This window comes from Brachyistius frenatus, unplaced genomic scaffold (genome assembly GCF_029030835.1).
Source record: "Brachyistius frenatus isolate BFR_SWC_R1_liver_20210118 unplaced genomic scaffold, ASM2903083v1 Contig_204, whole genome shotgun sequence".
In the NCBI taxonomy this organism is placed as follows: Eukaryota; Metazoa; Chordata; class Actinopteri; family Embiotocidae; genus Brachyistius; species Brachyistius frenatus.
This window is the reverse complement of record NW_027210803.1, coordinates 446,892-474,417: the sequence shown is the minus strand read 5'-3', so window position 1 is coordinate 474,417 and position 27,526 is coordinate 446,892. Positions and strand designations below refer to the sequence as shown.

Here is a 27,526-nt window from a genome sequence, read left to right as displayed (position 1 = left end):
CCCTCACAAGTGGCATATCGGTGTCTATTGTGTGCACACATAAATGTATGTGAGAGAGGGAAAGAACATTGTTTACTTTAATGTAATTACCAACACAAACCTTGCTCTAAGATCAAATTAACTTCTACATGAAGAGCAATGTAGAAAGAGCATTTATAAAACTATTCTATTTTACATGTTTTTGTAAGCAAACTGAAGCAAATACCAGTCTTTGGAAAAAAAACATTTTATTGTCCGTGTCCAAAGTGGAGGTGCAGCATTTACAAAATCATCAACATATTGTCATATTGACATATTAAAATATACAATAAGCTGTATCAGTATTGTGGTCTTTACTCTGTATTCGATATATTTACCTCAGTTTAAGTGAGTTCAACCTGTGTATTTACTATACTAACAATACTGTTTTGGTCATACCCGAGCATTGCAGCTGGGACAGAATCAGAGCCCCTTCGAACTGGTGGCTGACCATCTTCAGGTTGGGTTTAACACAGCGGATGAAACTTGAGCCCTGTAAACATGAAGATTAATCAGGAGAAAAATGGTCTGACTCAGCATGGTACTTCTCAGTTTGAACCTGCCGTCTTTAAACATCTGAGAAGAAGTGCAGTGCAGTCATAATTCAACAAATTCAGTGCATACTTTTCTGTGATTTGTTTTGTATTGTTCCGATTCTGAATGAATATCTTTTGTGCAAAATACACAATGAAACTTGGATGTCAAATCTACTCACAGTGCTGCGAAGCTTCTCCAGCAGCAGGTTCAGTTGGGTCTGTGTGTGAGCAGACAAAGGGAACTATTTATTTATTTGTTTTAAACATAGATTGTAAATAAAAGGGTTTTAAATATTCGTGATGAAGCTGTTTGAAACGAGGTATGAGTTTTAGACATCCTGGTGAACATGTGAGGATTCTGGGAAAACAGTCAACAGTCATGCTAGAAAAAACGCAATGTATACAGAAAATACTGTGCCGGAGGACTTACTGAATAAATGATGAAACAAATCATGATTTACAGGCCTAAAGGAGCTTAATACTGCGAGAAAACACATCATACATCCCCATCTCCATAACGACAGCTGATTATGACAATATATTTAAATGTGTTTCAAACTATAGAAAATGAAGCCAAATAGTCACACGTTTCCTCTACTTATAATGCATTTAAGCTTTTAGTGCCTTTTTGAAACCTGCTGTAACGGGGTCTACTTTCTCCAATATGTCATTTTTTTATTGACTGTGTTGTTCTGTATGCTGGACATTCCTCTCGCTCATTTGATCAACATTTGAATGAGTTTAGAACTTGTGATGTTTGTGAAATGCTTGTTAATGGTGTTTAGTCTTTTTACTCATAGAGGTTTTCTGAGGACTTCAATTCCCTGGCCTGCCTGAGCTTTTAAGGAGGAGTACACTTTCCCCTTTTAAGAAGTCTATCTGGGTTTTTTGTTGTTGTTTTCTGTTGTCATGTTAATCACTTCCAAAGAAGGACATGTTTAAGTTTTGAGAATTCCTCTTGAGAAGGTAAATTTGATTGACAGATTGATTCCACATTGGTCAAATTGGCACTTATCCCACAGACCCTCCCTGATTGGCCACAGAAAGAAGGTGACAGGGTATAAAAGGTTATGACAGACAGAAAACTGGTTGGGCTGTTTTGTATTGTTTACTCTCTGGAAAAAGAAGGAGAGCAATATTTTGTGCATCTGTGGCTTTTTTTTTTGTGGCCTGTCTGAAGACATTTGATTTACTAAAAAACAAAACAAAATCAATGTGGCATGCTGGTCCATTCTTCCAACTCATGTTTCCAACCATCTTCCAGTGCAGCACACACACAATCTATGTACTTGAGTGCATGTCTGGAGAATCAGATATGACAGCAAAGAAGCTACATTAGTAAATAAGAAACCCCGAAACTGTTGATAATGATGGTGCAGTTGATGGAAATGACAAAGTCCAACACAGAGGAAAAAGAGTCAGATTTCTTTGGCTCTGTTGATGCGTCAAACATGCAGCTGGCTTATTCAACGCACTTCTGTGAGAAAGCCTGAGTGTCTCATCCTTTCTTTTATGTTTTACTACCTCTGTTGTCCACCTCCTTTATGTTATACTTCAAGCTGACTTTATCCAGCTTTATCCACCAAGGAAAGGTTTCTCAGGGGAAAAAGGTGGGAGACTGGAGGAAATCTAAGAGAGGACGCTTGAATAAGGAAGGGAAGCAGGGATGGGAAGAAGAGTGGGGAGAAGAAAAGTTCCAGAGAACAGGTCTGGAGATTAAAGTTGACTTTTTACGATGAGGAGCTGAGAAATATAATGGAGCACTTAACAAAGTACTGCAGCCTAAAAATGTTAGAATTTAGTGGATGCTCATTAATATGAAAAAAAATACTATTTTATTTTCTGATTTCTTTTTGCCCGCCGTTTCATTCATTCATTCATTCCTCCCCAGATATCAGTTTGTATCAGTGTCCCATTGTTTTAATAATGACAGAGGAGCCAATTAAAACCTTGTACATGTGATCTCTGTTTATGTTCATGGTTCAACCTCAATTTGCAATAATGGTAAAAATGTTTCCAAATAAATATCAAATCTATTTTTGCCAGACGTGATGATCTCTGGTGAAGTTGTGTCCAAAAATGACAAGCTTTATCGGTTACTGACCTTGAACTTGTTGCCAACGCTGATGAAGCCAAGTTTGCCCGCCTTCTGTTTGGAGTCCTTGGAGGTGTTGGAGTTCTCAAACAGCTCTCGAACAAATTTGTCTTTTGATTCACACACTAAGCTCTCCAAGGACATGTGGAGGGCATCGTTATTCTTCTCCACGAAGCGAGTCTGTGAGCACACACATGCATACACGCACAGTTAATGCAGACTTTTATATATATTTGCAAAATGCAAAACCAAATAAAGAAGATGTCAGCCTTATACCCAACTTTTGTAACTTAAAAGTGATGTACTGTTGTAAAATTTGTACGAGGACAACAAATGTGTTAAAGTTAAGAGTATAGTAAACTGATAATACTGAGGCTAATGCAACAACTGCTTGCTGGCCAAAGCAAACAATTTAAAGATGTAACCTTTCATTCATTTCATTTTTTTCAGTATTCTCTGAGTCTATAGATCAAACAAAGAAAAGATTGATCAAGAAATCAACTCAACAATGACAATTATCATGAGCTCAACATGATTTGCTTCACTCCTGACTGGCCAAAAATAGAAGTATTTGATGAAAGATTTTCTTCTACTGAATTCTACGAGTACCATTCAGCCCCAACAGCTCTGTGTAACGAGATCAGTGTTAAGAATTACCGTTTCATAGCAGACTGCTCCCGCAAAGTGCCTGATGATAAAGCCTTCGTCATCCCGGAGATTCCTGTGAATGGTCAACTTCGACTTCCTGGGAACCTAAGTGGGAGAGTCAAAAAGAAAAATCATAGTGTTAAAACACATATTGATTTCCCCCAAACCCTATCCATCATTTCTACAGTAGAATATTGTTTACCCATGCCACTATTGAATGAGGAGGGCTACTTTGGAGAATGAAATATACGGCCCATTGAGGTCCAGTGAGAGTCAACCAAAAAAAAAAACCCAGACATAATGTATTAATACAGGTAAAATCCTTTTAACATATTTATGTTGAGGTTTTTTGAAATGCCTTCTTGTGTTCCTCACATGTTATATCGGACCCCCATGAATCAATTATTCTTCAGAATAAATAAATATATATATATATATATATATAAAAGTTGAAGCTTCATTAGTTTGATCAGTGACTGTAAAGCAGACAAGTTAGCTCACAGCATATTAAAGCACTTTAGATGAATTTTTCACCCTATTAAACATATAGAAAAGTCTTTATTCGAGTGATACAGTACACCACAGTAAACTGTAGCTGCAGCCTGCTATACCATAAAGCCTGAACTGTTGCCAAGGCTACATTTCTAAAAGCATTCCATGCTTGCAGAGACGCAGGCAGAGTGATCAACAATAGTGACAAAAGCAGCGACAGGGTGCGGGACCGGGACTGTGCGTGGAAGAGTAAAAATGATCACAATGACGAACAAAAACAAAAACAACAACAACAACAACAACAACAACGTGCTGTTACACATATCCAGGCTGACAAAAGAACTTAGTACACAAAGAAAGAGAATGATAGCAGAGAGAAGGCAAAGAAAGAAGGCGAGACGAAGAATAAGAAACAGTGAAAGGAGAGAGCGTTGAGAGGTCTGACCGTCAGTCTGAAGTGGTCTTTATGCTTGCTGTGAACAGCCAGTGCAAAGTGTTGGTCGCTGGGCTGAGGAAGACGGTTCTCTTCATCCAAAATGTCCAGGACTCCCACCAGCTTTGCTTCCACTAGATCTAGAAATGACAAACATTTATCCATCAGCCACCATATTATAATTTATGTTTAAGTCCAGCTCTCCAATGCTCAGTGAAGCACCTGTATGAATAATAATATCCTTATGCCTCTGACGCCAAATGTTGAAGTAATTTGTCCTAACACGTCCAAAGTGGAAATATCTATTCATCCAAAAGTTTCAAATGTTTACAGACGTTTGAGAAACAACAAAACAAATCAATTGCTACTAAATGTTTTGTTTGTGAATATGAGATTTATTGGAAATTTCCACTGTTTAATGTTTCTGGATGTGAATATTCAACACACAAAACATGTTCATCAGGATGCTCATTTAGCCATATATCTGAATTATTCATACGACGTGCTGTGTTTGGAAAATAATCTGATAGCCAAGGACCTCAGAAAAGAATTTGCATGTACAAGCACCTGTGCATAAATCCTGAAGATTGATGAGTGAATTAATGGCCAACCCAAACGGTCATTTGCAAGTCATAAATGCTATTCACGGCTGTCAGTTAACCTCACACCTGAATAATCACAGTTTTTGAAATACAAATCAAACTGCTTCACCTTGATGCACTGAGTACTTCATCCCATTAATTCGAGGATACATTTGAGGACGGAGACAAGCAAAACAAGGGGGTATCATTTCTACAGCTTCTCGCAGCACAATAGAGGCCATAAAACCTACATATACTCATTATGCTTGTTCCCTTCAGACACACAGATATGCCAGCCTCGAGGATAATAATGAGAAGTCGGTATTTTTGTCCCCCTGGCAGGTGCATTTTCGCTGCTCTGACGTGGAGCCCAGAGGAATGGGCCCAAATGAATGTTAGGCGGGTGAGCTGATATGACACTTGAACCAGCCTCAGTACGTTTGTGGTGTGTGGGTCTCCACACACAGCCACATCTCTGTCAGTAAATTTTGTATTTTACGGCACAAGCCTCTCAAAGGCAACACTTTATCATAATGATGAGAGTCAGTTCCTGGACCTGTTTTAACTGAGGAGGACCATCCAAGGTACAGACAGAAGATCAAAGATATCAATACACCCCATACACATAAACCTTTGATCTTCATCATTTCAAACCAGGACAAGTCAGCCATTTTAACAGCATCAAAGTCCTGAGTCATGTTCTTTACTATTGAGCTGAGATATTCTTTTTTTTTTTTTTTCATTGAGATGTCACTGTGCGCACAGGGAAGTAGTAAAATCTGAAAAGAGTGTGAGATCTTGACACAGAGACTTACCTATGCAGTCCTGGTTGTCAACATAATGCACCTCATTCACTCCCAGCCCTTCCTTTTGATAGAGTTCTTGTTCCTGCAAAAATATCATCAAATATCACAAATCAACACTGACAACTTAGTTTTGAAAATGTCCTGATATAAAAGTTTGTTTTGATTTTTCTGGGTGGCCTCAGAGCATCATCCCCGGTTTAAAAAAACAACAAAAAAAACAAGCAAAAAAATCCCATCAAACCGACAACATGCGACTCAGATAATGAGAAAGGGGCATAAAACCAGAATTGTGGCGCATTAATTGTAGACCTTGGAAGAGAATAGCATTGAGAGATCACAGGAGAGAAACAAGCCTCATCATGTCCCTTGAGAAATTAGCATTGTAATGAGAGCGCACGGGAGAGATGGAGGGAAAATATAAATGAGAAAACAGAGAAGCTTTGCATGCCAACCACTTCCTCCAGGCTCATGAAAAAGTCAGTACGTTTGGGTTGTCTGTGACATGATGTGGCAGGTTTCCCAGGATCAAGAAGTAAACCACACCAAATCACCTTAATCCACACGCTGCTCACCCACCTCCTTGAGAATACGCTCGTTGAAGAACTGCTGCAGTTTCTCATTGCAGTAATTGATACAGAACTGCTCAAAGCTGTTATGCTCAAAATACTCTGAGAGGAGGAAAAAAAATAGTGGAGGAAGAAAAAAACATAAATTTCAATTAATTCCCAAAATGAATTTTTTTTTTTTTTTTTGCAAAGCCTGTATTAATTATTGCAGTGGGGGAAATCATTTTTCAAGCAGCAGCCTCGGTAATGAAGTGTATATGCATTAGGGTACTTAAATTAAGAGACATGCTGCACAGACAAGTGTCTCTTCATTAGACTGGATTTTTAACACAGCAATGAAATAAATCACACCTAGGCAAGAGCAAATTGCAATTAATCTGGGGAGCGGCACAAACACAGATTTACAGTATGTTTGTTATGTGATCAGTTGTAAAAAACTAAAGCTAATCTGAAACTTCCAACACTGTGTCGGACACTAACGGCATTTCATTACCAAACCCAGCGATGTCCAACACGCCAATAAAGTTGTTTGAAGTCTCAAAAGGGAAACATTGATTGACTCGTTTGACCACATGGTCAAAGAGGCGGCTGTACACCGCTTTAGCCAGGGCATCTCGGGCATTGTTTGCTTGTTCCACCTTTAGAGGCACCCTGGAGGGACACACAAAGTGGGACAGTGAGAGACAGCTTGAAACTGGGACGTTCTAGTCTCTTATTAAACCTCTCTCTTTTTTCCTTTTTTTTTTCTAATCAACCTAATTATCATGTGGCAGCAAAAGTTTAGTTGTGTTGATGTGACACATTTTGCCAGATAGGGTCTTTTTTATCTCTACAGTCAAGCAAGGTGATTGTTTTAAGATGAGGGTTACTGAGCCAAAGGGAAGGTATTAAAACTGAAATGTGAACCTTGAACTCTACTAGGCTCTTTAATGGCGCTTCAACACCATTTATGTTTAAATTATTTAATGGGGTTGAAGAAGAACAGCTCCACGGAGGCCAAGAGTTCAACTCAGCTGTCCCAGCTGGGAAACAGTGGAATTTAAAATGAAAAGGTCTCTCTTTCCCCGTAATATATCTTTACCTTCTATTTTCTTTTAATATTCAACCCATCCAACCCATCAAAAACCTTCATCCATTACAAACAGTTAACAGTCCACCTATGCCGCGGCTAAGGCAGTCTATTCAGACAGAGAATTCCCGAACTTAAATGCATTGAAAACACGAGATCCTTGCAGTTTATCTCAGTGACAGGCATTTCCATATGTTGCAATGTTTCATATGCACACCAGTTAAGATAGTCAGTCATCCCTGATACCGCTGCATCCATGCACTCACCACACACACACACACACACACACACACACACACACACACACACACACACACACACACACACACACACACACACACACACACACACACACACACACACACACACACACACACACACACACACATCCTCCCAGGGGTAGGGTGGATTTGTCTGGGGCTTAATGACAAAGCCAGAGTCCCCTCTGCTCCACCTGCTCCCCAGACACAGGGCCTTTACTGTACTGCAGCCATGCTCCCCTGCCTCCTCAGATACAGGCTGCATTATTTATGTGGAGAAAACACTTCCAGGCCCGGCCAGCATCTGGCCCTGTTGAAATATTAATCTACCAAACCTGGCCCCATCACTCAAACACCACATAACCACCACAGGAGCAGTGCCAATACCATATTCTCCTCTGAACATGTTTAACTTGCAAGAAATTATCATTCATGTCGAGGTAAAGGCAACATATTCCAAAAATACACCTGCATTTGTGTCGCTTTTACACTGAAATGCAGGATTGTACAAGCTGTGAGTCACCTAGCATTTGTAATCATAACACAAGTGCCTCGCCACAGACTGTGCCATATTTGAATTTGAATTGGTTGTCGATTTACTTCACTCAGTTCAGTGAGTTCACATGCCAGGTTGTTAGGCAGTTAACAATGATTGTAGCCTCTCTCATTCCTTCTTTCCTCCTTTAAAATAGTTTCAAAAGAAATTGCACAGATGTTTGAGGCTCAGTGTTGCCGTTGTTCTTACTTGATAACTGTTCCCTTAGCGCCCCCTGCTGTAGTGAGCATGACCCTTGTTGTGAGGCTGACACGCAGGTCGCCCTGGTCCAGGCCCAAGAGATCAGCACAGTACTCCAAAGTCTGGTCCGACTGATTCTTAAGGATACAGCCACCTGAAACAAATAAAAACACAAACACAGGCCTTAAAAATTACATTGTACAACAAGCTGTGGTTCTGTTTGAGCCAGATACTCTTCTGTCAACATACTTCCTGCTAATTGATGTTAAGTATTCATCAAGTTTTAAGGGAGGTTTTGCTATTGTGCCCCGCAGTGGAACACATGCAATGAGGTATTTGGAACGAACCAAAAGCAAGTGTTCTATAAGTAAGAAGTGTAAAAGTAGGGGCACCTCCCAAAGTCAGACTGGGGGAATAAGTGGTCTAATAAGAGGTCTGTGTGATTGGGAGATTTGAAAACTGCCCCAAAGAAAAGTTTAAGGGTATACTTATTTCACAGAGGCTTTGATTAGAGACACAGTCAGAGAAAGAATGAGCAAGGAAAATAAAGGGAACAAGAGCTCATGGTTGCCAGGGTAACTGAGGTCCTTTATCAGCAATTCAGACTAAACTGTGGTCATACCCAAGGACATAGCTCTGCTCTGATGTTATATCCAATAGCACAAATATTGGATTCTATGTCCTACCCTTTTGTGGGATTTTTTTTTCTTTAACTTGTTTTGTATTTTAATTAGGTGTATATTTAGTTAATAAAATATTCTACAAAAGGAAATATCTATTTTCTACTTTGAGGCAGCGGAACAGAAAGAAAAGCTAGATGATCTCGTGGTTTGCATAAATAGTGAAAACCGCAGTGCGTAAAAAGTTTAAACAAAAAAAGCAAGCTCCAAAAAAGTACAGGTAAAAAGACGTCACATCATGGTGACATAATCAAAACAACCTTCACTGCGTCATTCAACAATCCCCCTGTAATGAAAAATTCTCACAGATGATCTTAAAATGATAGCAAACATCTGTAATTATAACTTCTGTCAAACCGGAAGAGCTCCCCGTTTCTTCAAAGTCAATGTTGCCCAGATGCAGAACGCCAGCGACGACCCTGAACAGGTCCAGCTTCTCAGTGTCATTCAGACCGATCTTCTTCATGGCCACACACATCCTGTTGAAGTCACCCATGTCGTCAAGAAGAAGGTCCTTGAGAGCGCCCGTCTTTAGATGCTGCAAATGAAACAAGGGAGTTTTACACGGTAAAGACAAAGGCAGTGTTTCAAAATTCACCAACACCTCCACCACCAGCACACAGCAAGCACGCCATCCTATGATATGAAGCTGTTCTGCTATAGTATTTGTGTCTCCAAAAGTCCTGACAACTACTGTATCTATACATTTTATAGGAGAGAGCCAATTTAATATTCAGAAATATGTGATGAAAGCATAAATGATGGAATCGGAAAGAACAGGAATACAGTGTGAAATGTCACTAGAACAGAACACTAATGAATCCATGAGGAGGCAAGATTGAAGATTGAAGATTAGAATACGCAATTACTGTTTAATATGTAAAGACAAAGTGATAATTTACGAGGGCTGCACAATTATGACTAAATTCATACTCTAAATTCATACATTCAAAGTGTCCTTAATAAACATTGATTGCACACTACGGAGAATATGCAATAATTATGCAGCCCTGCACTGTCTGGCTGAAAGAAAAGCTGAATAATCGAACAGTCTTTGGATGTTTCTATTCAAGAACCATCTACCCCCACCCAAAAAAAACCCCCAACCCTGACATGCACAATCAGACAAAGAGGAAGCATGCACTCTTTTTCCTGTTTGCACTACAAACAGAAGTCGTCAAACCCGGGAGTCCCAGTGTTTGGTTAAGGATAAAAAGTAGGGAGCACAGAGCCCTGAATAGAAAAGACACATCACCTTATTGTCCTATATATAAGACAGACATGTGGTGGGACAGATAGATGTACAACAACTTAACTTGCAGCATATTAGTGTCACACGCTTTTAATTACAGTAGCAGAGCTCACGGGGTTTCCATTATTTAATTACTACATGTTGGGAGCATAAACTACACTATGCATGTTAAATACAGACACTTTGACAAGTCATATATATTTGACACCTGCATAATAAAATCCCTTTAATTTACTGAAATTCTAGTTTAAAATAAACTGGGGCACAAGAAAAAAAAAAATGTAATACGCAATTACTGTTTAATATGTAAAGACAAAATGATACATAGAGCCGTTCAAAAGCTGGACAGTTGGGTTGACACTGCTGCCCCTGAACTATTAGAAACAAAACATTTATTTTGATTACAATCGTTCAATTCAAGGGCATGAATAAGCATTTCATAACAACAACATATACATGTTGTGATTGGCCTTTTGTTTATTGCCCTTTCACCTGATTTTTCCTCAAACTTTGAATATCACAAAAGAAGATAGTATTCCATGTTACAAAGGAAGAAGTGAAATGAACGTGTATAATTAGTCCCTGAGAGAGCAACACATCACACTCACTCTTCTAATTGTTTCATGATATTAATTACACGTCTCCTGCAGGCTTTGCTACTCAATAAGGTGTTGCTATTTAGTGTCATCCATAATTCATCAAATACACAAACCTGAATTAATTTCTGAGCAAAAAATATTGTTAATGAACAATTCCTGCATATCATTCCACCTTGGCAGCCAATCTCCTTGAATCTGATCTGGCTTTGTTTTTTAGTCTCGTGCTTCCTCGTTATTGTTGGGAAGACAATATTGAATATATCAATATCTGACTGCTTTTTGCACAATTCAAAGGTGTTACATTACAATAAATTGTCATATTGCATTACCACGTATAAGATACCCTGATGAAAGGTAAGCAAAGATCATTTTCAAAATTAAACTGTAACTAATAGCTGAAGTAAAATCCTCATGTATTTGGGTTAGAGGGATTAAACCAGAACAGAGCGGGACATTACCTCAGGACTCTTGCGGTTCTGCAGGATTTGTTTATCAGAGTCCTTAGTGGCAAAGTATCTGGTACATCCTCGGTTCAGGTACTGCAACAGAGGAAAAGCAACCAAGAAACATTTTAACATATTTAATATTCTGATAAATTTAATCCACTCCTGCTGGCAAATCTCCTGGGGATGTTTGTATTGATTTTCATCATCGAAAAATATTAATATGTTGTCTTCTAATATTGCTCCACAGCTGACTAGTAGTCAGTTGCAGAAAGTAATTACCTCTGTTGATGTGGGTGTCACCTCAGGGACTTGATACCACGATAAACATCTAAAGGAACCGTTTGAGCTGCTTGTTGTTCTGTTAAGTGTTGTTTTTTAGAGCATGCAGTGGAAAATAAACGTTGGGGTAAACACCTTTATGCTCTCTGACTGTGCCCCCGCTGAGCTGATAATTGCATTCAAAAGAGACAGAATTCAATTAAGAAATATGTTGTGACTGATTTCACTTGGGAGGAGTTTTGGATTTGTGTAAAGACATCACTAAAACGAAGCTCATGTGACATCTAGTGGGCGTCCAGAGAATTGCCAAGCCAAGAAAAAAAAAAAATCCAGTTCAATGACATACAAAGTCAATTTAAATATATAAACATGATCATTTCTGCTCTCTTACAAAAAGAAGATCACAACTTCTTTTCATTTGAGAATGGAAAAATTTAAATGATCCTAATTTCATTTCGGCTCAACATACAGAGAAATGCGTTCACTGCCGGTTCTAAGCCCACTGACCCTGAAACTGTCTGGAGAGTCAAGGTGTAATTTCTTCTTTAGATCCTCAGTCGCTCCGGCACACAGCCTGTAGAAGATGTGGTAGTTCCTCTCGTCGTTACTTTGCATGCAAATCCTCGACTTCTCCAACAAGTAATGGGACACAAATCCACCCACAACTGCATTCTGGTGGCACCGGAGACAAATTAAGAATTAAATGAAGAAATATCATAAAATACAAATGAGATCATAATCAGGCATCGTTCCTTACTTTGTCATTGAAGTGGATTTCTACGAACTTCCCAAAACGACTGCTGTTATTATTCCGGACTGTTTTTGCATTTCCAAAGGCCTCAAGGAGGGGATTTGCTGGTTTGAAATGCAGAAAGAAAAACACACTGAAGATCACCCTGTCCCAAACATTGCATACACAGTTGATACATGTTTATTTTGTTCGTGTATTACCTTCTACAATTCTCTCATCGATATCTTGACCACTTCCATACGTTGTGGTCAGATATCTGCAGAATGTGGATGAAATGACAGTTTAAAAGAATCAAAACACAATCCACAGCTGACGTAACAATCAAAACAGAAGCGTTCCCTTCCAAAGCCGCTATAGTTGCTGGATATACAGCTGCAGAAACAATGATAAAGCACTTCACTTTGACTGTCCTACTCATTTTTACATTGTTTGGAATAGCCTTTTAAAAAAAGTCATTAAAAACTTATAAGAGATCAGCAGCAGAAAGGAAATTATGTATACAGAGAACGAATACAGTATTTTGAATTTAACCGAATTATATCAAAGTGAAGCGGAAGGGAGAGGATCGAAGGTGAAGGGACGGTGGGGATGGGATGCAGAATGATTCATCTGTACTCATACCTGAGAACAAACTTGGTGTTTTCAGTCTTTCCTGCCCCAGATTCACCAGAAACGATGATGGACTGGCTCATCTTTAAAACCTTCATGTCCCTGTAGGCTTTGTCCGCTAAATAAAAAAATAAAAAAATAAAAAACACGGGTTGCTTAACTTTCTGGCATAATCATGAGTCAAATCATTACCATCAAAGTATAGCTATCAAGCTGTCTTAAGAAATATAACGAGGCTTCCAAAGGAGGAGCATGAAAAGTACTGTACACTCCTTATTAAGTGTGTATTATGTGTATAGTATAATTACTTTCACAATTAGGATCATGAAACAACAAAAGATGCATTACAATGCATTCCCCCCTATGAACTATTCTGGTAAAGGGTAATGAGGTCATTTTAAGAAGTTACCTTCCAGTGTCTCACCAGTTTGAAAACGTAATGTATTTCAAACATACCCTCTTACTTAAAATTGACAAGCCGATGTGAGTTCTCACCTATTGCATAGACATGAGGTGGCAGAGTGCCCAGTGACTTCCCTCGGTACGACTTGATGGCATCTGGGCCGTACAGTTTTGGTACGTCATAGTAAGGGTTAACAGCTATCAAGATATTAGCCACATACGTCTGCAAGAGAAATAAGTACAAGCATGATGAGGGTCAGTGCATTTGAATAAGTTCCTAAATATCAAAAACGCATGCAGCCTACATTACTGAACAATGAAAGACCACAGAGGTGAAAAGAACAAAAACAGCAAAGGCTGGTGAGACACACCTTAACTTGTTTCAGTGTCTCTCATCTAGCAGCTGTACCTCATTTCCTAAGTGAGTGACTGGGGTCAGGATTGGGTTTGCCAGTCTGACCCTTTTCTAGCTTCCCTTCCCTCTTTACCACCTGGTACTTCTCCCAAGGGAAACAAGGACAGGGATCCTTTCTTTCTGCCCTCCAACCTGCTGCTGTATCTCCTTATGATGCAACTGATAGTAATGTCTTCAGGGCATTGCAAGAGCATACGTGTAAATTATGCTAAGGCAGATAAATATGGAGATAAACAAAAACCTACATAGATGTGGTCTTTACTGTACCGCACTCTGACATTGTTGAGAAGAGTGGCTTCATTCAAGTACATAAGGGAACCTGAAAAAAGAAAATACAATTAGAGGTTAATTCTTAGAGAATAACTCCTGTTAATAATGATAATATTTTTTATTCCAGTAAAGACTTACAGTTGTCATCTACATATTTGTTGACATCATCCTCTGCTGGGAACACTTGGCTCATCGGAGCAAGAAAAGTCTGCAACACAGTTTTACTTATTGTAACATTTATATGATGTCATTTTCAGGGCAGACAGACATGCTACAAGTGGCACTGCCTCTACTCATCCCTGTCAACATTATTTACAATATTATTCATGATTTACTTCTTGTTGTTTGGCAAGCTTATGACACAAAACAAATGTTTATTAGGATCCTAAAACAGAGAGACATACTAAACATCATAAACTGCTCAGCAAGCATGCATAACATGAAACATTTATCATGCTTAAAGATCACAGTAATCATGTTTGGTGCGACATGCTCCCGGGCTAAATTAGTTACTGATATTTTCACTCTATTGTTTAAGAGTCTGAGTTAATGGAAATAAACTCAATAGGACAAGTCGGCTGTGAGAGAAACAAGGGGAGACATGGCAGGATGATGAATAATTTGGTGGGAGAGCAACAGGATCTGAACACCTGACTGAGTAAGTGAGCAGCGGGTATGTGGTAGAGAGGAGGTGATGCTGGAGCTCCGTGCTGCTATTGTAGAAGCCAATCAAGAAGCCTGATGATGCCACCCATAACAAAGCAACCGCACATGAGTCAGTAGCTTTGTTCCCGACAGTATATATCAATAAAATAAACTGTCCTCTTCTGCATTTACATTTCATGTTCATTACACACTCCCTGTATAAGTACCGCTGCTTGTCTGTGGGAGTAGATCCACTCTGTGCTATGATGCATGGTTTATTACCACAAACAGCCTGTAAGCATAAACAGAATGTGCTTTGTGTGTCCGCTCCGGGATCTTGGCACAAATCAGACAAGGTCCTCCGACAATGGCAGCCATGTGAGAAATGTCTAAGCAATAAAATTGACAGAGAAAAAGAGGCAGCCGGGCAGAGGGTCTATACAGGGCTGAGGCACTAACGAGCTCGACACTGCAGCAAAAAAAAAAAAAAAAGAACTCAATGGGCCTTTCATTCACTCTCTGAGTGGGACAGAGTTTATGCTTTGCAATAAGGCATAAATGGAGGATGACCATTCAAAAGTCGCAGCTATTTAAAAAGGCATTCAATTTCAACTTTGTGAAATCTCCAGCTCCAAAATGTTCCTGGTGGTGCACAGAGTCAATCCTGTTTATGTCAACCAAACTCATTAATCCCAAATTTGCCTCAAATGGCAGTACAATCTGTGCAGCATACAACACATCCACAATCCTCAGGAAAAACTTCCCAAAAAAAATGCAAGTGGTCAAAAATGCAGGCCAAGGACTTGGCGTACATATTTTTTTTTCCATTGCAAGAAATTCATACTGATAATTTACCAAAGGAAGGGTTGCTTAAGCTATCAAACTTAGTAAAATACCCTTGTTATAGTGGACAGTTTGCATTAATAATAATCACATTCCATTCTGACAAGTCACAGTAAGAAAACCGCACGTGCAAAAGATAAAATTGTCAAAGGCCAAGTTCCATTTAGCTGATTCATGGTCATGATATTGTGCATGCTGGTTCATAGCCACACTGTCATGGCTTTGTCGTGGAATATACGCTGCCTTCAAATGACCTTAGACCTTAGAATTTTGTTCACGAGTTGTGAGGCCATTGAAGTTAATTTTTTGTTGGATGGTGGGTTAATAGTGTCATCTTAGTTGTAGTTGTTCTTCATCATTTAATAATATGCATAAGGAAAATGTTTACGTTTCAAATAGCCTATTTTTTTCCATCTGTTATTAGCCTTTGCTGCATTATGTTACACACCTGCTAGCTTGCTAAATTGTTAGCCTCTGTGGCTTCTAGACGCTGTCCACGTTGCTTAGCAACAGAGTACTCACTTCTTAACACCAAATATACTGTGCACATGAATTTTCATGCTGTAACCACAAGCTTATGAGTTCCATTTTAAGTGATTATTAATGCTCTTAAGAACATCAGTGACTTCCATACTATGTAGTCAAAATGTTCTGCAGTGCATGCTGGTACACTAACTAGCTCGTTGGCACACCTAAATGGAACAGAGCCATCAATAATGTTCGTTTACACGCTTGTACTAAGCCTGAAACAACAAGCCTGATTTGAGACCACTTCAAAAACACAAAAGCAGACGCAGTACCGTACATGTGTTGTAAACATCAGAGGCCTGCTTGCTGGGGACACGTAATGGCTCAGGTGTAACAGGTGGCCTTTACCTCCTAATGAGCAGCGCTCCCTCCGGGCCACGCTATCAGCACACCTGCTGCTACTCTTTATTTATTCATGCCTCTGTACATGTGGTCTCTCGTGTTTCTCACATTTTACACATTGTTGTGCTAACGCCTCTCTCGCTGAAATCACACTTAAGACAGACTGAAACAAATTTACAAAATGTCTTCGACGTATGAATGTATGCATTTGTGTACATGGGGATTTGCCTCCTGGGATTGAGGTCTAAAACAACCCATGAATGTGCAATTCTCACCTCAATTTACAGAGCCACATGGAAGATAAACAAGCATCAATTTTTCCAAATGCAGCTCTTCACCCATTTTCCCACTTGGACCTACACTTTGCTTGTAATTGTAAAGTTTGTGTGTGTACGTACATGCTTGTGCTTGTGTAGTGACCCACCTTGCCCTTCTGGTTCAGTGGTTCTATGGTGAGCGTGTCGGCTCCTATGTCAACGATCATGCCCAGCTGGAACCCGTCGGTGGGGTGGGGTGCCCACACTGGCTTCCCATCCTCCATGGCTTACCTCCAGATGGGACAGTGACACAACTGTGAGAAGGAGAGAGCAGGAAAGGTGAAGAAAGGTGACATTGATGCAGAAGAGCACATTTGGGAAATAAAGTACAATACGCCATTTTTGAATTTGAAACAAACTGAGCGCCTCTAAGGTGCTCCCATTGCCTTTTGCCCAAATCTTGTATGTATGGCGACACAGAAAGCACTTTAACTTTTCTTTAAAGCTGCACAGCTTGCAAACAGAAGTTGATGTCATCATTGCTAATGTAAAGAGAGAACTGTAATCCCCTGCAATGGTAATTTCTCATTGTCACTGTACCATTTGTTTTTTTTGTTTAAGTTCATTTGTCCCTAAACCCCACAGTTCATGAAAAGCCTTGGCAACAGTAACATTTTGCAGTAACAGGATCATCTTTTACTAAACATGCGGACTATATTACAGTAGTTAGGCAGAACTAATACAACCTGAATGAATTACTGATCAAACTGATCTGTAGTGACATTCCTCAGTCATTTGCATTGTGAGACTGGGACCTGACCACCTGCGGCTGTCTGCTTTGCTTTACACGAACAGGTAGTTCCTCCTACTGATCTTGTAAGAGAGGATTTCCCACTCTGAAACGACTGCAATCTCTTGTGAGGGACAACATTACCCCACAGGACCTGACGCACAGTAAGTGGCCAGACGACCAATCCTGTTTGGACTGTGTGGCGCCCAGGCTGAAGCAGCTACACATGAGACGATGCAATTCCATATTGAAGGTACTCCACATTCACAATGGAGGTTTTTTTGAAGTAACAATCTGTGGATTTGTACGCTATTTTGTGAATAACTGCGCACATAATCACAATAAGCCCATTTCAAAGGTTGAGCAACAAATATTTGAACATTCTGCTCAGTGGTTACTTTAAGAGCAGTTAGATCCTGTTGGATCATCTTCAGTTAAACGTGAAACCTTGGTTTTCGTAAGCGTGTCGTTAACCTCCATTAATCTGACAATTGCAGAGTTCCTCTACGCAAAAGTGCTTTATGCTTGAGTATCCAATAAACTTCAGGGATTAAGGTCAAATGTCAGAGAGGGTAGGTGATAGAAACTGCTGATGCAGCCTCCGACGAGGATTTGAAGTTCACCACGACTCAGCATTGAATTGGATCCAAGTAAAGTATCTGTTTCTTTTCTTTCTTTCTTTTTTACCTATATTAATCAAAATAACATGAATTGTACATTTATACAACACTTTTGTTTACATCACATTAATAATTCTGACACTGTTGTTACTCCTACATCCATGTAAAAAGTACAGAAACAAGGGATGCAATCTGCTGGGTTCGGAGTAGCAAAAGATTCAATGGCATACTAGACACTTAGAAACCAAGGTGGATGAATGTCTTCAGAAAGACAAAATCTGAGTTACAATCATGTGAGGTTAATACACAAATCTAAAACCAATGATTAAAGTCAAAAGGCAGATCTGTAAATGTCACAGGTTGTATGTTCAGTACTCGTTGTCAGTTGCAAATTTGCAGCGTTAATCACTTGACTATTGAACATTTCAACTGTAATGTTACTGGTGAATTTACACAACACACACTTGAACTGAAAGCACATTCAAACATAAGCAGGAGGAGAAAAAAAGCACCAGAAGGAAGGTCGGTAAGATTACATTCCCATTCTGTTATCTTCAACATTCAAGCGTGAGATCAAGGCCGGAGGGGATCCTTGAGACTGTATTTGTTAGATGACTGATAACTGCAAAGCTATTCCACAGTTCCCTACTGCACTCCAAGTTTCAAATACAGTTATTCAAAATAGGCAATACGTTCAAGACCTTCAGTGACTACACACATCTGCTATAAAGCAAATATTCCGCTGCATGCTGCACACTGAAAACAAGATTTCTGCCTATTTGTCATGGCCGTCCGTGTTAGTCTGCTGGAAAGGCTGGTCCATACACAACACATCTGTCTTCATATGCAGCACCCCTAAATGTACCCAGAGCTCTGGAATTATCATGCTATCCTTTCAAAACAAACCTTCAAAATGATTCTGGTATATCACTTATTGTGATGACCGGCAACCTAAAAGTCTACATAACAAACCAAATGCGTCACTGACTGCTCTCAAAAAAACTGAGGCCTGTCCCTCGTGGGTAACTTTGACTCTGCGACCTTAAATCCTCTTAGCATTTGACCTTAATCCAAACAGAGAGGTGAGCCCGAGTGAGATCTAAGCCTTCCAAATAAAAGTCAGTGATCAGTTATGGGGCAATGCAAATCAGAAGGGTGCAATATGTCCAGTGAAACGCAGAGACACGTACATCACGGAGCAGAGGACACATAAACACACAAACAGGCACACACACACATCAATGGACACTGGCTCACAGTTTAAGCAGGACACACAAAGGTACGCCTCTGGTTTCCTGCCTCCTGTTTCCTGTTCTCTAGCAGGCAAAGGGGACATGGGAAACGCATTAGACATTTAACACAGGGCAGCAGGATGAGGGATGTACACAGAGGTAAAAAAAAAAAAAAAAAAAAAAAAAAAAAATGTCCCGAAAAGACAGTAATGGGTTTAAGTGAGCTAGGAAAACTTGACCAAAGTGTGACAAAATGTTGGACACAGGAGAGGGGACGGTGTCATGGAAAATATATGAAAATAATAATAATCAAATACTTTAGTGATGTCACTCTTGTTGAAAAAAAAAAGCAGAGTGCTGCTGTGTCGTGACAGCTCAAGGCAACATTATAATTAAGAGAATTTGTACTATCACTTTAAGTAACTGTTAGAAGAGACTATAACTTTACAAAGCCCCTTAGAAATAAGTCATAATGACTCCAGCACGAGAATAATGCAAGTAAGGCAAAATTGTAGACAGTCAGCACAGACAGAGGACTTCTGCGAATGCACTCACTCAATTACTGTTAATATAAAAAAATAATACACCCTTGCTTATTCGGATAAAAAGTTAGACCAAACTCGGCACACTTACGACTTGTATCCTTCTATCAGTCAAATGTGCGTTCAGGGCGCCAGATCTGACTTTTATGCTCCTCATGCGGGTGTATGTCTGCAGCACTGGTCCAGCTTTCTCGCTCTTTCCTCCCGCTGCAGGACACAGGACGGATGAGGGAGCAGCAGGCTGTGCTCGGGCTCCGGTGAGCACCCGTGACGTCACCCTCACTGTGAAGTGTTGAAGGTGCGTTGAGGTGTTGCTCGTAAGATCCTGTGTCAGGTAGCTTTTTCTGGTACTTGTGTTTTATCCATCTACAGAACCCCGCTGTGTTCCACTGGAACAAAACAATAGCCTAAATGCAAAAAAAACAGTCGAGTTCAGTGATCAAAATATTTCACTAGGTGATCAAAATAATTCGTTTTCTCTCAGAAACACTGCAGTTGGCTCCGTACAGAGTGAACTATGACTTCAACTGATCTTGCATGCTTTTTTCAAAACATGTTTTGAGTAAAATCTGGTAAATGAGATGGGGGGAAGAAAAGATATCAAAAGCAACATGTTGCTGACCTATGATCCTGGACAGATAGTCCTACAGTTGTAGTTTGTAGCTGCTGCAGGTGGAGCTACTTTGAACCAGATAAATCTAAGGCCTCATCAGGTGAATATTGGGAGAGAAAAGAAGAAGAAACAAAGTTCTGATACACAAATGTGTTTTCAGTTTTTTCCCTAATCATTGATTTTTGGCACGATATTGAATCAGTTGAACATTTGAAGAAAGGATGTCAGAGGTTTTGAAAGCTTGTTATAACCTCCGTTGCGTTTAATCTTCTTTATAAAAGTAACTATATCTTTCAGATAAATGTAGTGGAGAAAATACAATATTTCTCTCTGAAATGTAGCCGAGTGGAAGTATAAAGAAGCATCAAATAGAAATTCTTAAGTACAAGTACCAAAATTGCACAGTAACTCCTTGAGTAAACGTACTTAGTTACTTTCCATCACTGCTTGTTTTATTACTTGATATATTGATTGTTTTGCGTTTCATCATTATAAAACTGAACTGAGAGGACAAACAGAACACCTGACCACTTCGCTGGCTCCAGTGAAAAGACTGCAAATGTTGCCTTGAGAGTCATGAATATTTGAGAGGAAGGTGATCTAAAACCTTTGGGGGGATTTTTGAAGGAGACACCGAATCCACAATTGAAACACTGGCTGCCACTGGGTTTGCAAATCTAATTAGGACATCTGATAGGCATGTATTAGCCCGTATCAGATTACTGATACCAGATGACAGCATGTAAACACTAACATGACATTTTATGTTGAAGTTAAAAGTCCAAGTTAGTAATTGCAAGACATTCTCAATAATGCACAACAAAAGACAACCACTATATGACCATATGTATCAGGTGCTGACGTAATTTTTTAAATTTTTTATTATGAGGATCCTCCTAAAAATTATTCGTAAAAATAATTCAACATTTTGATCATGTGCTGTGTGAGTCAATGTTTTACTTTTGAATTGCAAATAAATAAAGGTTGATACATTTTACATTTAATACCCAGACCAATAGTTTATCTGAAGAGTCCCTGTTGTGCTTGCATGGACAATAGCTCCCTCGTGTGGTCTCATAAGGAAGTTAGCATGTCTGAAACCAAAACCCAAACCAATTCCTAAACAGTAGAAACTGACTTATAGGAAGAACGAGAAGTATTTAGTGCACAGAAAGGATGTTCGGGAGAGTTGATCATCAGAAGGAACCAATGCACTCTGGGAAATCACATGTGGCAAAGACAGTTCACGAGTAAACAATGAATTAGGCAAAACTTGCAATCATGCCAGGAAATATTAACATTGTAGATTCGAAATCTGTGACATGTTACAGAAGAAAGGTACATTAATTACACATTAAACATTTTTTTCCTTAGAAACACACCCTAGACGACAACTTAATGTTTACTGATAGAAAAAAAATAACTCCGTGATTGAAGCCTCGGTGACGGTTTTGCATAAGTTTTGGGAACAACTTCTCATCAGAGAAAAAGCTGTGCTTTTATCTCTATATTGATGTCTACTGTATGATTAATCTCGTGCATTGTCTATTTGTGGGTATCTATGCTATATTAATTTTTGATTTGAAATAAATCATATGACATGGTGGACATGGTGGACATGGCAGGCACTCTACAAAACACAGAGTAAATTCATTTATAATCATATTACATTGGACCACAGAATACATTAAGTTAAGTAGACACTATTTAGCATCTCCAATGAAATGCATTAGCCACCATCATACAATCCATTTCAGAATGTTGTTTTTATTAAAGAATTCAGGCACCCTAAACAAAGTGAAGCACACGTAACCCTACAGTCATTTGTTTTGATAAATGTTACATTGTTATTAAATTAATATTTGAACCAGAAATCTTTTGTAAATTCATTTACTCTTTTAATGATCTGATAGCAGTATGAAGTTGAGTAAGTTTATTTATCAGGCCCCTCTACTGTCAATCACTCCACTGCTTTCCCAGCCAATTATCTGCAGGGCCCCAACTGCTTTGGACTTTATCTGTGAACTGTTTATAAATGTCCTATCGCACACATTCTGTGGTGCCTGTGGAGGAACATGAAATGTTTCTGTAGGACATCCAGCGTTCAAAGCTGCTGCAAATCTGTACAAGTTGGCAGTTACTCTTTACTGCTGTCTAGAAAATACTTCAACAGGTAGGCAATTCAGATTTTGAAATACTATATATGTTTGATCTATAATGAAATTGATTTTTTTTTTTTTTAAATATTGCAGAAATATATGCTGCCAGGTTTATTACAAAACTGAGTGTGTCTGTTATTAATCCAAGGACAATTCTGGATGTGGCTTTAACGTCTTTATATTAAGCCTTATTTCATAAAAAGGAAATATATGAGTTGGTTCAAAACAATGTTGTCATCTTAATATCATTAAACTAGTTACAGCTTCAAACGTGGTGAAAGTTTTTGGAACTTCAAATATTTCCAAGAATAAGAAAATGTTGGATCTGGTTCTTATTTGATATTTATGAAATAAATGAATACATGCTGTATGTACTGAATAGCTCCTTAGTAAAAGAGTAAGTTGACTAATTCAGGGAGTGGTTGCTCTCTCCAGAATTCAGTAGCCCACTTGCTTTAAAAAACTGGATGTTGACATGTTGAGAGTTGCAGGATAAACATTTAGAATGACTTTTTTGCTGTTAAAATGGCTCTTCTACATTGTAGTTGTTCTTAAACATTGTATTTCCTTGGATATATCAAACTGTATTTATACTGTAAATAATTCTTAATCATTAGTTTTCTCATGATTTGCTCTGTTTGTGCAGTATAGCCCACCAACCTGCCCATGCGGAAGAATGAGAGGAGAGAAACTATTACTGCCAATGATACTGATGTCTGCCATGATGACTTTACTACAGACATCGTACGGACAACACTTAACAGAAGAGCCTTGCACTGTTCAGATCCTGGTCCCTGGACTCAAAGGCATCTCGATTTTTATGCTTTTTTTTTTTTTTAGCATGCACATCAAACACGTTTAAAGTGAACTAACTGAACAAAAAAAAATGTATCTTCTTTTCTTCTTTTGAAACAGGAGAACCAGGAGACAAAGGACAAAAAGGAGCCCCTGGGAGACCAGGACGAGTCGGCCCTCCAGGAGAGATTGGTACCGTTTTTTCGCTTGCAACAAAGACCCGGGATTGGGGACTGGTTTTGTTCAGTTTATTGATGTGTATTTCTTTAAAACGTTATTCTTTATGAAGAACATACTTAATGATGGTGGTAAAAACATTTGCCATGGGCCCAGATGTGTACATCTACTAATTTTCTCATGGCTAACACAACAAGAACAGGGGTAAAGATCACATTTCTTGAGCTGATAATGTGCTGTTACATCACTACCAGGCTGTCCAGAGATGACCAAGTGTTTACATTTGGGTGAGAGGTTGGAGGAGAAATGATTTGTGGAATCCAGTGCTGTGGACAAGTGTTTACTGAAGACCTTAATGAGGAGTGGATGATGTTCTCGAAAGCAGTTATTCATCATTGTAATGAATGTACCTTCAGAGTTTTTCTCATTTTTTCTTTAACTTGTGGTTTCTTTAGGTGCAGGGATTTTGTCTAGACTGAGACATGTGTGGATTTATAAACTATTTGCACATAAAAAAACAAAATATCATTGACACTCTCTCCAGGCCAACCCGGTTTTAAAGGACAGAAAGGCATTATGGGACGTTATGGAAAAGTTGGCCCGAGTGGAATGAAAGGTGCAACAATTAGCAGAGATGCACTTCATGCGTATTCGGTTGGAAATGCATTAATTATATGGATAAGTATGTTGTACGGTTGATGAGTAATTACATTTCTGTCTCAGGGGTCAAGGGAGACATGGGTGACCCTGGTCCAAAGGGCCCTAACGGAGAGCCGGGTGAGATATCAAATCATCTTATTCAGTTTGTCAAACAGATTATTGCAGGATTAGAGAGACACATTTGGTGGAATCTGTAAATTAATTAAGCCAGCCGTGTGGTAATCCTCTACATTTCTGCCTTAGCAGGTGTTCCATGTGAGTGCACACCAATGAGAAAGATGATTGGAGAAATGGACATCCTTGTGGCCCAGCTCTCCTCAGAACTGAAATTCATTAAAAATGGTATGATCTTAGCATTCATTACAGAAATATGTTTTGAAAACATTTTTACATTTCATTTTCCAAATTAGTATTTTTTTTAATCAATGCTATTTTCACTTATATTACTGCAAATGGTGGGCATGTCACTGTGAAATTTATAGAAATACAAGTGCTCATTTTTCAGCACTGCCCTCCCCTGCAGCTGTTGCTGGCATAAAAGAGACAGACAGTAAGGTCTATCTGTTGGTGAAGGAGGAGAAGCGCTACGCTGACGCCGAGGTCTACTGCCAGACGAGGGGAGGGCACCTGGCCATGCCCAAGGATGAGGGAGCCAACGCGGCCATTGCAGGGTACATAACGGAAGCAGGCCTGAGCAGAGTCTACATCGGCATACATGACCTCGACCGTGAGGGCGTGTTCACCTACGTGGATCGCTCTCCCATGACCACGTTCAGCAAATGGAGAAAAGGAGAGCCCAATAACGCCTACGATGATGAGGACTGTGCTGAGATGGTGGGCACTGGAGAGTGGACAGACGTTGCCTGTCATCCCACCATGTTCTTCATTTGTGAATTTGACAAGGACAGTGCCTGAGTTCAGTCTGAACAAACCTCTAAAAGCATGGACAAACATATTGGAGCAACAGTTCATTTATTCATATTGTTTGAGATGTATCTCCCATCTGTAAATATGACGACCAAATGGCATGGAAGTTGTGCAACTATATTTTCCACTATTTTCATTTTCCTTATGAGTTTATAAGCTATTTATTTTCTGAACTCACAAAACAGCCAGACTTCTGTTGGAATTTTACTAACAGTGTGATTTTTTTTTTCATGTTATGCAAACTATGCAATTAGCTATGTTTCTAACAATGCCACAGACAATTACGGAAAATACAGAGGGTTGTAGATTGTGCAGAAACATATACAATAAAAAATACAGATTCTGGTTCCAGTTGGGTGCTTTTAATCAGAGAAATAGAATACAGCATGCATTTTACATTCATATTAATGTAATAAGTAATGTGGTGGTTGCAGTACAATAAACATTCACAGAACATTTTTATAAACCAGAGATATTGTCTGGACATTATTTTCTGCCCCTGAGCTGTTTGCATTTATTTACTGCTGCAGTGGAATCAAATCCAGCAGTGAAAGACAGCCTCACCCGGTGGAGAAAATCTGTACTGCATTGTAAATATTACTTACTGCTGCTCCAGCAGACATTTTGACTTGTCATGAATGCAAAAGATAAAGCATTAACACTATCATTAACAACACCTCTGATGAAACTGCAGCAGCTAAATGGAATTTCATTTCTTTTTTTGTTGTTGTTAAAACTGTGCTTTTTCTATATTGACACATGTCGAAGCTGTTATGTGACACCACACAAATACTATCGAATGGTAGATCTGCTTAAGGATGTTAAATATGTACAGCATTGAAGTCAAAGCAGCTCTGAAAATATGCCTCTTTTTTTTTTCCAAACACAAGCCCACCACCAACAGAAAAGGTGTCTGTCTGCAGTATTCAAATGTCCCTTGGCAATATATAAAAAAATCATATGGATGAACAAAGTCTGTGTCTCGTGTTATCTTGGGAGCAGTGCAATTATATCCAAGTCACCTTACATCCTCCCAACAGTCACTCTCCAGCTTCATCTGGCTTTAAACACAGCATGCTCACAAGTATTATCTGAGGCTGAGCCACCACAGCAGTGTGATTACATAGCTACTGTAACACATGTGAGTTTTAAAAACTGTTATCACTGACTTTTGAGAGTGTCAAAGGCAACTCATTAAAAAAAGCTTCTCCCTGTTTCTACACTTGACAAGGCTGTCATGGTTTGCATGACAAGGGGGGAGCCCCTTCTCTTACTTCCTTTGTACCTCGTGTCACTGTGTCACTCTACCCACCAGAGGTCTCTTCCTGGTCTCCTGCCGGCCACACCCACCTCACCTGCACACAGCTCCTCAATCAGCCCCAGCTGCACACTGCTGGATTGTGAATTTCAGAATTTCAGAAAAGTCTGGTTCCTTGTATCAAAGCACTTGTGTGTAATCATGTATTTGGAACAAACGTTTTTCTCTGGACTCTCAATTACCCCGAGTGTTTTCAAGTTCCTGGACCATTCGTTTGTAAAACCTCTTTAGTAAGTAACGTTCTTTTGTTTGGCTCACCCTCGTGTCTTTGTGTCATGCGTTTTGGACCTCATTCCTGATTAAGATTGTGACAACAGCAGTCTTTGGCCAACCACAGTTTGTGTTATTGTTATATTGGAAGATCACCTGTGTTATACCTTAAGGGGTATTTACTTAAACTTTAAGGTTGGGCAGCTGTGGGGTTGCCATATTCATATTGCTTTGAATACAATTTTGAAATCTATGTTAGGGGCGTGATGAAGTGTAACACTGTCGACTAAACACACTGGAATAGTGTTGATTTTCATACGACATCAAATTAACACTGACAGTTTTCCTGTGACATGACTCTTATTCAAAGATAGCGTATTGTCTACACACAAGAGAGTTTGAAATAACAGATTACATTTAGTAAAAATGTGACAGCATAATTTTTGCTGAATGACAAAACAAAGACATTATATACCTTTAAATTACTTTGACATTTTCATTTTTGAAAGACCTCTGTGGTTTAGTAGTGTGATTAATAGAAGATGTCTTACAGTCCTGGCATCTATTGTTTTTAGGATGGGCATCCCAGCTGAGATGATATCCTATTGCGTCCCTCTAAGAAGAGGAATTTGAATATGCATGATGCATTTCCTAATAAAGCACAGCGCAGCACCAGTCCCTTAAGAAATGAATAATTAATGCTGAGATGAATTATGCATTTAATTGACCAGGAGTTGTCTGGCATAAACCAATTAGGTGCCATTGTTGGTGCAATCTCTGGTTACCTTTGTGGTAAACAGTTTGGACAGCTCTGTCTAACAGTGAATGGGCAGACGGTCCGTGGTGAAAAAAAGATATGCAAATGGGAGATATGTCTGCAGTGCATGAAATGGAAAAACACCCTGTACCTGATGTCATAGTCTCT

The 27,526-nt window shown here is 39.3% G+C and overlaps 2 protein-coding genes across 3 annotated transcripts in view; one reads left to right on the top strand and one right to left on the bottom strand.

The window, feature by feature from the left end:
* myo6b (myosin VIb) overlaps positions 1-19,911 on the bottom strand; it is a 35,516-nt gene extending 15,605 nt beyond the window's left edge. Inside the window, exons 1-20 of the mRNA XM_069719027.1 lie at positions 19,834-19,911; positions 16,726-16,872; positions 14,082-14,151; positions 13,919-13,992; positions 13,352-13,481; positions 12,869-12,974; positions 12,448-12,503; positions 12,254-12,351; positions 12,004-12,168; positions 11,230-11,310; positions 9,278-9,458; positions 8,250-8,394; positions 6,669-6,826; positions 6,186-6,277; positions 5,619-5,691; positions 4,235-4,362; positions 3,307-3,402; positions 2,659-2,829; positions 734-772; positions 418-511 (exon numbers count right to left, since the gene is read on the bottom strand). Coding sequence (XP_069575128.1) covers positions 418-511; positions 734-772; positions 2,659-2,829; positions 3,307-3,402; positions 4,235-4,362; positions 5,619-5,691; positions 6,186-6,277; positions 6,669-6,826; positions 8,250-8,394; positions 9,278-9,458; positions 11,230-11,310; positions 12,004-12,168; positions 12,254-12,351; positions 12,448-12,503; positions 12,869-12,974; positions 13,352-13,481; positions 13,919-13,992; positions 14,082-14,151; positions 16,726-16,842 — 2,074 coding nt within the window. The 5' untranslated portion in view covers positions 16,843-16,872; positions 19,834-19,911. The remainder of the gene's footprint in view (positions 1-417; positions 512-733; positions 773-2,658; positions 2,830-3,306; positions 3,403-4,234; positions 4,363-5,618; positions 5,692-6,185; positions 6,278-6,668; positions 6,827-8,249; positions 8,395-9,277; positions 9,459-11,229; positions 11,311-12,003; positions 12,169-12,253; positions 12,352-12,447; positions 12,504-12,868; positions 12,975-13,351; positions 13,482-13,918; positions 13,993-14,081; positions 14,152-16,725; positions 16,873-19,833) is intronic.
* Positions 19,912-22,447: 2,536 nt separating this feature from the next.
* colec11 (collectin sub-family member 11) lies at positions 22,448-26,009 on the top strand. Of its 2 annotated transcripts, none has more exons than XM_069719023.1 (7): positions 22,448-22,528; positions 23,161-23,320; positions 23,430-23,501; positions 24,031-24,102; positions 24,210-24,263; positions 24,393-24,488; positions 24,670-26,009. In XM_069719023.1, exons 2-7 carry the CDS (start codon positions 23,191-23,193, stop codon positions 25,059-25,061), a joined length of 816 nt encoding a protein of 271 aa, XP_069575124.1. In that variant the 5' UTR covers positions 22,448-22,528; positions 23,161-23,190; the 3' UTR covers positions 25,062-26,009. The 2 variants fall into 2 exon arrangements, with proteins under 2 accessions (XP_069575124.1, XP_069575123.1); XM_069719022.1 differs by having other exon boundaries at positions 24,652-26,009.
* Positions 26,010-27,526: the final 1,517 nt, after the last annotated feature.

Excerpts from the sequence above, each read along its gene's own strand:
- colec11 (XM_069719022.1), top strand. The coding sequence starts at position 23,191 with ATGAGAGGAGAGAAACTATTACTGCCAATGATACTGATGTCTGCCATG. Across the intron at positions 23,321-23,429 it reads CCTGGTCCCTGGACTCAAAG|GAGAACCAGGAGACAAAGGA; the intron begins GCATCTCGATTT and ends CTTTTGAAACAG. Across the intron at positions 24,103-24,209 it reads TGGCCCGAGTGGAATGAAAG|GGGTCAAGGGAGACATGGGT; the intron begins GTGCAACAATTA and ends TTTCTGTCTCAG.